The 15,534-nt window shown below is 48.5% G+C and overlaps 2 protein-coding genes across 2 annotated transcripts in view; one reads left to right on the forward strand and one right to left on the reverse strand.

Moving 5' to 3' along the window:
- The first annotated feature begins 48 nt into the window (after positions 1-48).
- On the forward strand, positions 49-4,984 carry LOC119432427 (ribonuclease kappa-like). Its single transcript, XM_037699593.2, has 3 exons — positions 49-205; positions 363-522; positions 4,746-4,984. Exons 1-3 carry the CDS (start codon positions 134-136, stop codon positions 4,805-4,807), a joined length of 294 nt encoding a protein of 97 aa, XP_037555521.1. The 5' UTR covers positions 49-133; the 3' UTR covers positions 4,808-4,984.
- Positions 4,985-9,786: 4,802 nt separating this feature from the next.
- LOC119433276 (bone morphogenetic protein 4) overlaps positions 9,787-15,534 on the reverse strand; it is a 74,643-nt gene continuing 68,895 nt past the window's right edge. The window contains exon 2 of the mRNA XM_037700423.2: positions 9,787-13,776. Coding sequence (XP_037556351.1) covers positions 12,983-13,776 — 794 coding nt within the window. The 3' untranslated portion in view covers positions 9,787-12,982. The remainder of the gene's footprint in view (positions 13,777-15,534) is intronic.

Raw genomic sequence — 15,534 nt, forward strand, 5'->3', positions numbered from 1 at the left:
GGGAGCCACGGACAGTTTGACGTTGCCTAGGGGGCGCCATTGCCGCTAGCGACAGTTTTGTTACGGCCATCAAAGCAAGCTTGTTCACCTATCAGAAAGTGAACATCCCTCTGTACCGAGGCAAAAACAAGCTATGATTCGAATTTGTGGGCCCAAATTCTCCATGTGCTGCTCCATTCTGAGTGTATGGGGCATCATAATGTTGGTGAGTTTACTTTGTGGCTCGCATGATCACTGTGTCACCGAAAACGGGAATCGAAAGAAACGGTGGCTCGCCCGATGCATCGGGTCATATGACTGCAAAGCGCTGCTGTACTGCCCATCGGGTTGCATCGTTCGATATTTTATTCTCTGCCTTTCAGGTCATTATGGGCATATTCTTATTCACGCACAGCGTAGCCTTCGCGGAAGACCTGGGAATTGAAGCCGAACACATGAAAAAGCACGAGTTTCTGACCGAAGCCAACCGGCGGTTCACCCAGGCCGCGTACAACTGTTGGATTGCGGCTTGTTTGTATGTCGGTAAGTACCGGTACACACATATATTCGACTTAAGCGTAATCGCCTTATCGAGAACGCGCTTAGTCTGCGGATTTTGAGGTAGCTTCGATGTGTGCGTGCCAGAGAGCTACGCTTTGTTGCCCTCCACCTCAATCTCTCTTTGGATTTGCATGCATAATGGAAATTGAACGCATGTACTCTCTTCTGTGCCTGCTCTGTGAATATATTACCTGATGACTCTAATAATAGTTACAGAAAGCCCCCCCCCCCCCCCCCCAACACACACACACCCTCACCCACCCTCTTCTTTGGTTTAGGATGTTTCTTCTGGTTATTTTTTTTTTTTCTTTACTACAACGTAAATTTGCTGTAGGGATCTCTCTAAAGCGACGAGTTTAGGAGGTTGTTATTCACATCATAAGCAATGAATAATAAGTGTAGCTGGTGCAAAACAAAGTTTATGTAGCATTCTCAGACTCGTGATTTGTGTGCTTACTAGGCAGTGCAGGAGCAATGTCGCCCTCTACGCCTGCAACAAAATTTTCTTACCTAGAGTTTCTTGTCTGATACTTTTTGTCTGACACATTTTATTGCTGCTGTGTGGTTGTGAGACCCAGGCTGTGCAATTTGTACTCAACAAGATTTACCCACCAATGCACAGCACGTTATGCTTGCCTAGAGACTGTAAATTCTGTGGTTATGACTTCAGCAGAGGTGTTTATGAACAACTGTGGACCAATGTCACACGGCTACTTTCGGTCGTGATCTAGCCCGATCCTGATGAAAATTTTCGGCCGCGATTGGCTCCCTCCCTCATCTTGAGCAGAAAGAGCCAATCGAGACTGAGAAATTCGATCCAAATGGCATTGGTAAATGCCCTAATTGTGGTTTGGAGCTTGCCCTTTGCACATATTATGCAGAGATTCTCAGAGCTCTGTGGTATGACGTAATAGTTCAGCGGGAACCCGCTAGGTGGAGAGAATTAAAGGGAAAATGAGACATCCACCCAATGGAGGTCTCATTTTCCCTTGAAGCTTTGTAGTGTGTGTCATCATTGTCTTAACTAAACACATCGCCTCAATTTGGCCCAATTTAGATTGTCAGCTCAATTTTATGGCACAGTTCAACAGGTTTGAGTAAGGGCTACTTCAGTTTACTTGCCTTGATAATCACACACCATACTCGACCCTTCATTATGCGTTCAACCATCCTTACACACCATTATAGCTGATATTCGACAGGTCACTGCAATGCAGCAGTGCTGTCGCTGTTTAAACTCTTTTCTGTGCTTTCTTTAGCCCTTTGCACTATAATATTACTTTGTGTGTTAGTATTTCCTGCAGTTGCTCACACTTATAGTACCAGCTCTAATGGGCATACCGTATCTTTTTGTACAAGCTTATACCGCTTCGTACTTAGCAGGCAACACTGCAGAGGCTACACGAGTAGTGTGGTCATAAAAATCTTGCGTCACGCATGCAGCACTTTCTACGGAATAACTACTTTATAAATTACAACTACAACTTGTGGACCTAAGGTTACGTCAGATCTTATAATATTGGTGCACTCCTGTGCTTCCAGTGTGTGACACACTGTTTTGGTCACGAGCACAAGTGATGCACTGTGACCGCTGGCTACAGAAACACCATCCTGCATGTTCGGTGATGAAGGAATTTAGGTCTGCAAAGCCGTCCTTGTAATAACTAAGTCATATTTTGAAACATGGAAGTAGGAAATTTTATATTAGGTCAAATTACATAGCATGTGCCTATATCTTTCATTCATATGTGGCTCACTATTCTTTTGATCAGAATGCAAGCAGTGAGAGAAAACTAGCCTTCTAGCTTGCCAACTATGTATGAAACCGAGTATGTAAGCATCCCAAAGTTTCAGATTACATGAGCAGCCCTTTGACAATGATGTACACCTATTGAACCAGTCATGGCACTCTTGTTCTTTTTTTTTTTTATTACACATACTACAAGACCATGAAACAATAAATACCATATTTTCCAGACTGTAGTCGGCACCCGGTCTATAGTCCACAGGGGCTAACTTGGGCTTAAAATAAGAATTTTTCTTAGATAATCCGCACCCACTCTATAGCCTGCAGGGCTGAACTTCTATGGAAATTAGGTGCTTTAGCTTGTCTGCAACCAGTAAGCAGTATTTAAGCAAAAATTTTGTTGTCAACCAGTCACAGCCTAGGTCCTTTATTAGGCTCTACATAGGAGTCAATACTAAAAGCTGTCAAAATCACTCTCGTTGAGGCTGCCAGAACGAAACAAGTCAAGCATGTCGGATTTGATGAGCAGCTCTTCAATGTCTTCATCGTCTTTGGAAGCAGAATATTCATCTGAGCAGCTTATCTAAGAAAGTAGCTTGCTTGCGCTTCTTAAGAGGAAGCTTTCCCTTGGGGCCAACTCCAATTTTCCTATTCAAATACATGTGAAATGCAGATATGTTATCTTTAGACAACTGCTGAACAGATTTGAATGGAATGTGTTGCAATTAAAACAGAAACTTTAAATCTATTGACTGCAGCAAGCATAATTTTGACTTGAGGCCTGATAGCTTTCTTTTCTTTATTTTTCTGTTATTATTTGAAAGCTTCAAGAAATTAGAGCACAAAGTTTACAAATGCGTAATTTTTCATCGAAAACAGATATCGCAGTTCTGTTAACTGCATCTAATAGAGCGTCTCAAGTGGACAAATGAGGTGTACGAGTTTACACTTTACATGAAGTTGTCGCAATGTATGCAAAGGTTTTACAAAAGCCCTACTCACAGATTAGTGGTATATTTCAGAGAAGTTTCTTCATCAGCCTATTTTCATGTCCACTGCCGGTCAAAGGCCTCTCCCACTGATCTCCAATCACCCCTGTTTTGTGCTAGCTGATTCCAAGTTGTTCCTGCTACTTTCCTAATTTCATTGCACCACCTAATTCTCTGCCCTCCTCGACTGCACTTCCCTTCTCTTGGCACCCATGCTCTAACTCTAATGGTCTCCCGGTAATCTACCATACACATTATGTGCATTACATGGCCTGCCCAGCTCCATTTTTTGCTTTTGAATCCACACTGCTGTATTCCTTTTTTACAGCTAACATTTTTCTTTCCATCACTTTGTCTACTTTGTCTACTTTACTCGTCTAAAGGGGTGCAGTTTACATAATTGTCATATACTTTTGTTAAAACTGAGGGACAGAGTTGCAAACTTAATGCTTCAGTTAGGGAGTTCTAAACTTAACGCTTCAGGTTTTTGAAAGTGTATCTTCAACAGTTCTTATATAAATTATATGTATAATTTATCTGGTTTCTATAGTTAGATTTTAACTTTTCTTAAATGCAACGAACTTCACCGAGTTTGGTGAACTAGTTGAAGCGAAAGATTATTTCTATGTTCCCATGTACGTATGCAGATAAGAGCCTGAAAAGGATACTAAAGGCAAATATTAAGTCCAGCTAAAGTTTAATGCTCGAAATGCCTGAGATGTAAATATTGTCGATTTGAAGCTCTAGTGGAACATTCCAGTACTAGCTAGATGGCACTGTAATGCCTCATTGTAATTGTATCACTAGTACTCAACTACTGATAATAAAAAGCTTATTGCATTGCATAAGATGGAAGAAAATGACACTTGGCCACGTCTTTTATTCCTAGAAGAAAGAACTCGTAAACATTACCTTTGACAACGATGCGGGTGGTCAAAAGGTTTAGTTTTCGCACGATCTTGCATGGCCCATGCTTTCACGTTTTGGTAGTTTTGGTATCGCGTAGTCGCTGTGCGGATTTTGCTGGCTATTAACTGCAAGCATCAGAAAATGAAGTGACCATGTGATGTCATCACTGTTTCCGACAGCGCTGTCGCATATTATACAAAAAATAACCCTCTCGAGCGCCGTTTTACTTGTCAACGACAGTAAATGGCAGTGATGATGTATGTAGTGTCACACTGCCTTGCTTGTGGCGGGCAGTTTGATTTGCGCTAGAGGAATTCGGCCCCTTCAGTCGTGATTTTCTTAGGAACTAAGTTTTTTTGGCACGAAATGGCGCCACGAGGTTTCTGGAATAGTATTTTAAGAATCCTCGTTGACGCAATATTTGCATTTAATGTCCTTTTAATTCTTGTTCCAAATGTCCATGTCAGTATCCAAATGAATAAGACCGCTATTTACACCATGTCCCAGAGGAATACGCAATAGTGTTGACATTATCCAATGTACCTTCTTGTTTGTTTCAGTGACGCTGGCAGCATCCGTGCACCAAATCTACATGAACAGAAGAGCACAGCGCTCCTACTAGAGACATAGTTCCTTGCACTTGAATTGTCACTGGTGTCATTTAAGCATTCCCTTGAAAACTGCCTGAAACTTCTGTGTGTTTGTGATTAATGCAGGTCATAGCCAAGAGACCCCAGTTGCTAGTCTAGCTTCCCTGTAAATATGCAATAAAGGCTGTACATATGTGTTTTTCGTTATATCCTTGTTTCCTGTGTTCTCACTTGACATTCACAGGCAGTGCAAGGTGCTGCTGAATTTTGTGTGCAGAAAGTGCTCGCTTTTTTATTGCAATAGCAACTATATATGGACACTCCAGGCGCATTTCTGTCACCGGCGTCGCCGGGATGTTCCGTATAAAGTCCAAGGGCGATAACATCGCCGCGCACCTTATGTGTATGTGCTATAGTGAAAGCGTGTGAGGGTGAGCTGACGATGGTGGCCCAATCTCGCGCGCAAAAGGGAGAAAAGCAGGGAGGAAGCGCGCCGTCTTTCGTCGCGCAAGGCACCGGAAGGGGGGGGGGGGGGTGCGTTCTACTCCGGCGGCGGCCGCGTATGGCGCAGCCGCGCGGGCCCTGTCATAAAAAAGCGGTCTGCCTGCGATGGGGACAGAGTGCGCCGAGTGCTGATAGGTTCGTGTGCGCTGTGTTCTCGCCGCTTAGTTCGCGTTCAATTGTGAGGCAGCACAAAGGTTATTCGCACGCTTCTGTTGCCGCGCTCTCCCACTGCAGCGTTTATACAGCGAGTGTGCGCGATCATCGAGTGAGATGTGTTCATGTTTGCTTGTGCGCGCGTGACACCATGCTTGTTAATGTAAGCGAATGTTTACAAGTTTATACGGTTGATAAAACTATCCTTACTTAATTTGCTATTGCTCGGCGAAACAGACTTTATTGTGGTAGCATTTATATGGACACTCCAGGCGCATGTCTGCCGTCACCGTGAGGTTCCGTATAAAGTCCAAGGGCGATAAAAAATGTCGCAATTTCGAAAGGCGAAGCATCAATTGCGATAGCAAATTGGTAGAGAGCTATTCGGAGTAGGGATAGTAGTTTTATCGGCTGCATAAACTTGGACACATTTGTTGGACTAACTGAATTAACAAGCGTGGTGTCAGCGCGCACAAGCAAACAAGAATAGATCACACCGAATGACCGCAGACGACGACTCAAAACGCTGGCAGCAAGCGCAGCCGCCGCAGCGGGCGAATTGTTCGCGCGGTCAATCGCTTCAACGGAAACTGAGCGGCGAATGCACAGCGCATACAAAGGTCAGAGCCGTGTGGAGATAAGAGACGGTGCGGGTGACCGCGACCACAGCCAGTGCAAGCGTATTTGTTGGCAGAGTAGAAGCTGCTCCCCCCTCCCTCCCGCGCTGCCTTCCCGCGTTTTTGCTTTCGCGTGGGAGATTGCGTTGGCAGTTCGCCTTGCGCTCGGTTGCAAGATACGCAGTTGGTGCCGTAGCACATCGTCGCCCCGCCTCCCCCCCCCATACCCCCACGGCCTTTTGCGCGACGGTCGCGTTGGCTTTCCGCCATGCGTTGGCTCTCCGTGATAGCGCACGTCGCCCGCGCGCTTTCACTCGCGCATACGGCGCGCGGCGACGATTTTATCGCCCTTGGAATCTATACGGAACCTCACGCCGACGGCAGAAATCCGGCTGAAGTGTCCATATAATTGCTAGCGCAATAAAACGGCGCCGCGCACCGTATGCTGTATATGTGTGAGTGAAAGCGCGCGAGGGTGAGCCGGCAATCGCGGCTTAATCTCGTGCGCGACGCTCCGGGGGAAGGGGGGGGGGGGGGGTCGTTCTAGAGCGGGCGTCCGCGCTCTGTATCTTGAAATCCATCTGCGACGGGGACACAGTCCGCTGTGCGCTGCGTTTCCGCGGCTTAGTTCGCCTTGATGCGAGAGGCAGCCCGAAGGTCAATTCGCTCGCTGCTGCTACCGCGCTTACTGCAGCGTTTTGACAGCGAGTTACCACGGTCATCGAGTGAGACGTGTTATGTTTGCTTGTGCACGCGTGACTCCATGCTTGTTAATTTAGTTAGTATGCGTATGTTTATACAGCCGATAAAACTATACTTCGTATAGCTGTCCACTAATTTGCTATCGCAATCGATGACTCGCCCTTCGGGCGATACTGTGACCTTTCTTCATCCTTTGTCATAGAAGCGGTTCATGGATTGGGTCTGTCGTAAACTCCCTACCATGTCTCAGTGGCAAAAATTCTGTTTCCAAGGTTTTTACCAGTTGGCAGTATCTGACAAGAGAAGGAAATATTGAGTCCTGAGCGATGAATTTCTGAAATGAAACAGTTGTCTACCATGGTGGCTGACTATGGCGTTCTTCCGCAGAGCGCAGGGTCGTGGGTTCGATTCCCGGCCCCGTTCAAATGTGGACAGAATGCAAAAACACTGGCGGGCTATCCATTAGTGCACGCACATCTAAGTAACTCCAGTTGGTCAATGTTTATCCATAGCCCCTCCACCAAGGTGTGTGTCATAGGTACCGTGTTGCTTTGAGATGGAAACTAATCTGCAGCAGCGGGCGGCAACACTGTGAAGCCATTTGGCCTCTGGCTTCTGTTAGGTCTATAATGCCCAGCTGCTTGGTAACCCGACAGGTGCATCACCAAAGTGTGTTGTCACGTAGCAATGCGTAAGTGGGGACCTTTCGGTTTTTCATCTATTTAGCTGAGTATTTATGTGAATTGGCGGCTACTCGAAGCGGCTTGTAGGCAGCAATGCGCTGCATACGCCCTTTCAACATGGGTCGGAATAAATCGGTGAGCGTGGGGCTGGTGGGGCTTGGCCCCTCTCCCGTTTTTAACCCGGTCGGAGCCTAAGGAATCGGGCTAAACACTAAGAACATGCGGATACCAACGTTGCAAAGCCAATCATTTCGGCTCTTATCCTGTAAGCACTCGTCAAGGTACTACAGCACTGCACGGGCTCGGGCTTACCCGAAAGCCCGGCCCGTGGGCCGCGTAGGGCAGTTTTTTTCACGGGCTCCGGCACGGAATGTGCTTTTTGACCCGGGCCGGGCTCGGGTATTTTGACGCGGGCCCGGGTCGGGCTCGGACTTTCTGGTGGTGTGCACGTAACGTGCAGCGAGTTATCCTCGCGCGTCTCACTCAACTCTGAAAAAGCTGTTGCCCCGGCGCAGCTGGAAGCTAGCAGTGCTACTCCTGTGTACTTCCCTTTTCTTCTTCCGTCGTATATTGCGCTGTTTGAACAGAATGCAAAAGTCCAGAAAGACCGAAGTCACCTCAACCCAAAGGGTGCCATTGTATTCCTTACCTAAATCAATGTAATTAATCCTTTCAGCGCGGTGTAAGCGCGTTCGCGACTTGCTGATTCTTCAAAAGCGAATTGGTAAAACGATGACTGGTTAGATAAGATAATTCGTCACGCGGCTGAAGTATGGCACTGCGTCCATCAATGATTACACGCATGTTCTCAACCGGTCGCCTAGCCGCAGCGCATTACGCTGCACCATAGAGGAACGAGAAGCTTTCGTTATCCATTGACTCCATCCATGCGCTGCGCTCACGACGGGTCGTGGCTGCGCTTTGGCTAGAGTGTACTAGAATATGGTTGAGTGGGACGAGCGGCTGGGGCGGCGCATGCTCTGCAGTGAGGCGCCCGACATGGAAAATACTGTGGCGGACTGCTGGCGATACTGCTCGGCAGGGTCATTCGCACTACTTTGCGCGCTGCTATTTGCGTTCAGACCGCTCAAATGGTGTTCATAATTGCATATGACATGTATTTATGCCTTAAGAATAAATTCCTTTCATTTTTTTCTTTATTGTATTTTTTAAATGCCGCTGGGTATTCTTTATCGGTCTCGGGCCGGGTTCGGGCTGGTTTCGAGCCGGGCCGGGCTCGGGCCTAAGGTAATGGGGTGGCGGGCCAGGCCGGGCGGGTAACGTAGATTATTTCCGGGCCCGGGCCGGGCCCGGGTCGCGCCATAAAACTTTAAGTCGGTCTCGGGCGGGCAGCCCAACGTAAAAACGGGCCCGGGCCGGGCCCGGGCTGAAAAAATCGGCCCGTGCAGTGATATATCAAGGTATGTCAAAACGGCGACCTGCGTCGGCCCTATTCGGCATCGGCTAGAAAGGAGCACACCTTCCTTGTGCACGCGAAATGGCAAATGGCGGTTATTTTTTCTGACACAGCGTGAGGTGAAAGCGACAGTGCAATGATCGTCAAATCTTGCCATATTGTCGAATTCGCCATCTTGTCAGTTCTGATTGGTTCACTGGGCAGCTTCTGATTGGCTTAACTACGTCAATATGGCGGAATTTCACAGTGTCCAGAAGAGCTACCGATGTAGACCTCGGGGACCACGTGACTGCCGGCGAATGATGAAGAATTAATGTCACAATTTGCCCGATGCGGCCGCCTGTCGGTGTTCTACGAGCACCGCCAGCAGATGATCATGAACAGCGACACGGAACGTGCGACGTTCATGCTGACAAAGTTTTGTCCTTAAGTGTCAGGTTTGTCTTCGTACTCATCGTGTCGTTTGTTGGTCAGTACTGGTACCTAGTTCCTGTGTACGCTCAGCGTTCGAGTGCCGGCATGGTGAGGGGCGAGGTACTAGACTATGAATGTGTGTCGGAGAATCAGAGCACTTCTATAAACCGAAAATTTCACGAAGTCCGGTTTTGTTAAATCGAGGGTTGACTGTAGCATGCTGTACGCGGGTGTATTCAGCGGATGTGTGCTGTTCTGTCCCATCTCTGCTGCATCCTTATACCATGACATACTATATATATATATATATATATATATATATATATATATATATATATATATATATATATATATATATACACTCTTGATGAAGGCCGGACCCCGGCCGAAACGTCAGTAAAGTCTTGTTATGTTTTTCCTACGTGCTTCTATTTTTTGAACTATATATATATATATATATGTGTGTGTGTGTGTGTGTGTGTGTGTGTTACAGCTTCATAAATATCAGGCAACACTTGTGTTTAACATGCTTGAGATTCTTTTATTGATACACACAGTCTTCGGGGAAACAACATAGACACTTTTTTTTCCGCATACTTTATATAACACACAAAGAATACGGCGCTTAATGCAGCTCCGTTGTCCAATACACTTTCGTTTCTGCTTTCTTCGTGTGGTGACACCTCGCTGACTTCACTTGTGACGTCACAACACTGTAACATGAACAACCGACCGCACTGCGCGCGTTACTCCGTCTCGCGAGATCCGTGCAGTGACGTGGAACGCGCGAGAAGACGCCGTATCTGAGCTAGCGCGCAAGAATGTAGTTCCAGACTGGGACATGCCTCAAAGTGGCGCTACGCTCTGTCGAGGCCAAGCGCCGCTCGCGAATTTAGAGGGGGGAACATCTTCGAAACGTCGTCGGGTTTTCGACGTGGAAACACAGCGCGACGATGGCTGAAGACGGCACCAGATGGCGCGGGGACGCAGAGTACGTCATCACGTCGTCTCTCACCTGATTGGTCGAGAGCCGCGGCCGTGCGGCCCCACCATTATTCTATGGCCCCACTGCGTTGAGCTGGAGAGACGGAGTCCCGCGCGAGTTGATACGCGAGAGAAGGGTCGGGTCGTGAACGTCCGTGAAGAACGCGAAGACTGACGGCTTCCTCCGTCGCCGTATTCGTTTCCGACGCAGCGAGACGACGTTGCGCTTTCTCCGAGGAAAGAATACAGCAGTCGGGGGGAATTATACAGTGCCCGAACACGCAGTGTTGGTAGGAACGGAGGCCCCACTTCACCAAGGCGAATCCGTTGCCTAAAAACGTTGCGCGCGTCCGAACGTCCCGTCGCGACGTCCCAAACGGACGGCGCTTTATCACAGGTCATTTTGAACACTAGAAGGACGGCCGCGCGACGCGCGCAACTAGAAAAAAAAAATTGAGAATAAAGAAACTAAGAGGCTATGAGAGGAAATACGCCTCGGAAGGAACATGACACCGTACCCTGGTGCGCTGACATTTGCTTTCTCTTCTTTAAGGTTGTCGGATTTCTCTTCTTACAGTCCTTCGATTGTGCACACTGACAACGACAATGACGACAACAAGGATGTTCTTTGGCAAAGCGAGGCGAACCCTGGAAGTGAGGCTGAGATGACCGGCGAACATACGCTGTGCATACGACGGCAACTGTCCTTTCAGTAATACCCTTGTAATGGAGGAATGTTTGACCCCAGCTAAAGTCGACGTGCATCGGACTTTTCGAACACGATCGAAGTAAAAGCCCCGTACGTGGAAAAGCAAGCGTGCCTATGATGTGCTGAAATCAAACACCCCAAGACGACCCAGCCTTGGGCTAGTGCGCAGAAGGTACACCACAAAGTAGACGGACAACGCTCCGTCGTTGTTGGGTCTTCATTGTGATGTTCTTTCTGCGCACAACATGTTTATTTCTGAAAATAAAGCTGGTTTGAAAGTGTCCGCGTGACAGCAGTATATAGTAGAAATCGATGGGACAGCTCTCAAGAGATGCTTCATACTGTCCTTTCCACGTGGGCTCAACGCGACACCCTGTGAGGCTACGCTGATCACGTGCTTCCTGTGCTCGCGAATACCTTGTTTCCGGCGAGCAAAACCGCATCTGTGGTTATCGAAAGTCTGGACGCTCGTTTTAGCTGGTATCGGTTACGGTGTATTTCTGAGCACCCTGACGTCAAGACAAGCGTGTTAAGTGACTTGAGTCTTACCTGAGACTAGCGGTGCGTATGGCACCAGTAGGAAAGTGCACTGACGAAGAATGCAACGCTTTGTTTCGGTTATCTGGTTCTCGCCAAACTCTGGTCTCCTCTTCTCCATTATGCTAAGCATGGACATATGGTATCAGCCTGTAGCAGTAGAGGCCCAATGTTTGTCGAAGCTTGCCTTCCCTAACTTAATGTTGCACACAAACCTCGACACCGACGAAGTCAGTGCGTGACGTCAGATTTCGTTGTCCTTTTGCCCTTTCGGTCCTTCTTCTAGAGAAGCTGTGGAGAATTGCAGGCTTGAGGTTCTTACACCTTACTTTTTAATGTAGTGCAATTCAATTAATAAACAACAGGTGCCTAGCCTCAGTGATTCATTGCCGCGACTTATTTTGACGTTATGAAAGCTGCTGAGGAGAATTAACATTGGTGCCACCACCTATATTTTACTATTGCATCACTTTCTGGCTTACCACGCTTTTGTTCTTAGTGAAAGTGGCCTCTCTTGTTATTTGAAAAGTGGAACCTACAAGTCGAGTTCGCCTTGCTATCCTCCTCCTCTGTCACCTAAATCCAAGATGAGACCCGTTTAGCCTAACTATAAAACAGTAATCGTGGAAGCGAGTTACGCTGTGGAAGACATCCTCATTGAAACCCTTGCTGGATGCTTCTTCAATGCTCTGTCTAATCGCTGAAGCCACACCTTGGTCTGCGAAATCCTGCGCCACTATATTCATTCGGTATGTCCTTGAGGATTACAGCACAGTGACCATGTCAGCTTTTTACTTTCGAGAAAGTAAGAATTATTCCGTCGTTCATGCCCAAGACCGAAAATACAGTCGTTTGCTGCAGTGCTTTCCAGAGGTTTTCTCATCTGAATCTCGGCCATTGCGATTCACGGCTGTTTGTTCATGCTTTACTAAGTACACTTAGCCCCCTCCCTAAAACCGCTACCTCTACTTATAACTTAAAGCGATAGTTTCACATCGACCGAAGCAATTTCGTTCGACGCACACGAACTGCCTTGAGGAGCGATCACATCGAGAGTTAGGGGACTGTCGAGCCACCGCAAGCCAGTCGCGGTAGCACTGGTGTAAATTTGCGAGTGCCACTGTAAATCCGTATAAACAATCAACTGCCACCGGAACTAGCATTGTCACTAATTAGGTCGTCTGAGAGCATTTCACCAACGCATCGTGCAACGTAACGGAGGATTTATGCACGCACGTCTGTTGTGCCTTAAGCCTAACATGGCGTCGATGTGGAATAGCGAATACGCGGCAGGCAACATGCGCAAAAAAGGAGGCTAAGCCTAACAAGCACAGCGTATCTTCCAGTTCGCAACACACAGCATCTCGACGTTCGCCGTCGCTCCCAGGGCCCGCCGCGTCCTTGCCCTGATAGCCGCGTAGTAGCCCGTGGCTTCACGCACATTGTAATCTTTGGTTCGCGCCCCGGCGGTGGGCGGGCCGTCCCGCTCAGAGGCAGGCGCATTCCTCGACCACCATGCCCTGCTGCGTGGCCACGGTATAGAGGTCCGAGTCGGGCCCGTCCTGGTACAACAGGCTCAGCCCCTTGAGCGACTTGGGCGCGCAGCACGGGCTCGGCACGTCAGCGCGCTCGCTCATCAGGCTCTGCACGAGCGCGTGCGTGCTGTTGAAGTTGCGGTTGTCGTTGGGGCAGCGACCCTTGCACATGTACGCGTCGAACTCCTTGGGCTCGGCCACCCAGTGCCAGCCGATCTCGGCGAACGACACCTTGAGCGAGTGGCGGCAGCACAGGTCCGTCTGGTTGTCCGGCCCGTGCGAGCAGTCGATGGCGCGGTGGTGCTGCAGAAGCACGCCCGCCGGCCCGTTGCGGTAGCTGCGGTGCGACCGGTTCAGCACCTCGGCCACTTCCACGTCCAGCGCGGAGTCGCGCGACAGCCGGCACGCCGGCTTGCACTCGATGTCCAGGCCGTGGTTCGACTCGGGCTGGTCGACCCAGGACTGGACCGCTTCGGCGACGTCCATCCGGTGGCGGCCCTTGCGGGACAGTCGCCGGATGTTGATGAGCCGCCGCTCGCACGAGGGGCAGCCGGGTTCCAGCAGCTGGTAGATGCGCACCAGCGTGGGCCTCCGGCTCATCATGCGCAGCCTGAGCCGCGCGTACCGGACGCTGTAGCTGCGCGCCGTGGCGTTGGCACCACGCGGCCGTCCGCTGGCGATGTGGATGGGGAAGCGGATGTGCTGCAGTGAAGCCCGACCCTTGCGGGCCATCTGTAGCGCCCTCCCTGCGAATGCAAGAGAGAGTAGAACGATGAGGGGGTGAAGTTGTGGTGGTTAATCAGATCTCAGAATAAATGTACCATTTCCACACTAGGATCTACTTCTATATTTATACAATGGCTCGAGACCTGTTTGGGGAAGTGGGTAATTGGAATGGAACAAGGTGTCCGTGCGAGCTAGTGGGTTATAATAGCGAAGGAACAACAGACGGGACCACAGCTTCTGCACTGCGTCCTTGAGCTGTTGCTTCAACAAACAGACCTAAGTTTCGCTTTATATGAAAGCTATTGCATGAAAAATCTCCATCGTGAGTTGACTAGCTCTTAATACGGTGTGAGCCCCTAAGGGTTTCTTTTACCTTTGCAACGAGAACTCCCCGAGAGCCACCATGTATATTGTAGCGAGCGTGCCTGATCACCTGCTCAAACGCGCTATACCAAGGGTACAGGACCCGCATTTTGCGTCTGCTTGCAACTGTCCAGAAATCACATGTTCTGTTGTCCGAATGTGAACAGTGGGAGGTCTATATAAGAACGGAGGATAAACCGCCCTTACGAAGTGATCATGAGCCTGAACTTTCACATCCTTGGAAGTTTCGGGTATTGTATCGCACATATCGGACAACGAAAGGCCGAGTGGCCGACTACTTGTGCATTATATGCATGCTCTAAGTTTTTTTTTTTTTTTCACAGGGTGGAATGAAGGCGTTTTTTTTTTTGATTTTTTTGTAATTCTTGTTGCTGAACCACGAGACGGCTTTATAGTTCCTTCCTAATGGGCGATATCTAACGAACCTTTCTTTTATATTTTGTTCAACTGCTTTTGAATCTCACGACAAGGCTCTCTCTCTCTCTCTCTTTTATGAGCTTTTGCGTTTTCTGAGCATAGCATCCACTCATATACGGTCTCTCCGTGTCGTCATAAGGAGCTTAGGGAGCAAAGCCATGATGTCCAGTTCCTATAGAACAATGGTTACACAAGGCTAAATCTGCGATAGCAACCCGTTGCAAATCGAACGAGCCTCGCCTACACTAAACGCATCTACAACCACCGCCGAGTACGTCGCCGGTATCATGGGCTGGAAGGTTATCGCACAAGCGAGAACTTTGCCCAGCAACTTCGTTGTTCTTTCTTATTGTAAAGCACCGAAGCCGCAACCAGCGCCAAGCACGCCAGCGATAAGCGATGCCGGGATTAATTGTCAGTCGCCTTCATCTCTCCTTAGTATAGTAACGTTCAGACAGGAGACGTAACTATTCGGGTCACGCATCCGTATGGCCTCCGCATGCACCCCGCGAGCGTCGAGAAAAGGAATTCCGAAATTAAGCACTATTGACGACCTCGCGGGAGTCACGTTACAGGTAAGGGCGTTGGCGATTGAAGTCGTTAATGCATTTTTATGCCGCAGGCATTCAAAAGGCATTAGCATCGTCAGCAAAGAACCCAACGTGCATAAGCAAAAAAAAAAAAAAAAAATTTTTTTATTACACTCGCAGCAGGCAGGTGGTGCTGCGGACGCAGTTTTATTAGAATATGAAGATATCTGCCCCGCGGTCGATTTAGGCACCTCCTTGAAGCCCTTGGGTTCAGCGAGAGCAGGGAGAAAGTAAACATGTCCACAAGAGAGGTTAGTAAGAGGCGATTGAAAGATTGGTGGAAGGAAAGTAGGGAAACGACAAATAACGGAGGCGTACAAAAACAAAGTTCCGTATATAGGCGTTCAGAAAGTTTGGTGAGGGGAATTCTTCGCGCTTTTTCTTTCT

This window comes from Dermacentor silvarum, chromosome 11 (genome assembly GCF_013339745.2).
Source record: "Dermacentor silvarum isolate Dsil-2018 chromosome 11, BIME_Dsil_1.4, whole genome shotgun sequence".
NCBI classification, from domain to species: Eukaryota; Metazoa; Arthropoda; class Arachnida; order Ixodida; family Ixodidae; genus Dermacentor; species Dermacentor silvarum.

Coding starts and splice junctions, on each gene's coding strand:
- LOC119432427 (XM_037699593.2), top strand. CDS start 134: ATGATTCGAATTTGTGGGCCCAAATTCTCCATGTGCTGCTCCATTCTG. Junction 206..362: donor TATGGGGCATCATAATGTTG/GTGAGTTTACTT, acceptor TCTGCCTTTCAG/GTCATTATGGGCATATTCTT. Junction 523..4,745: donor TGCGGCTTGTTTGTATGTCG/GTAAGTACCGGT, acceptor TGTTTGTTTCAG/TGACGCTGGCAGCATCCGTG.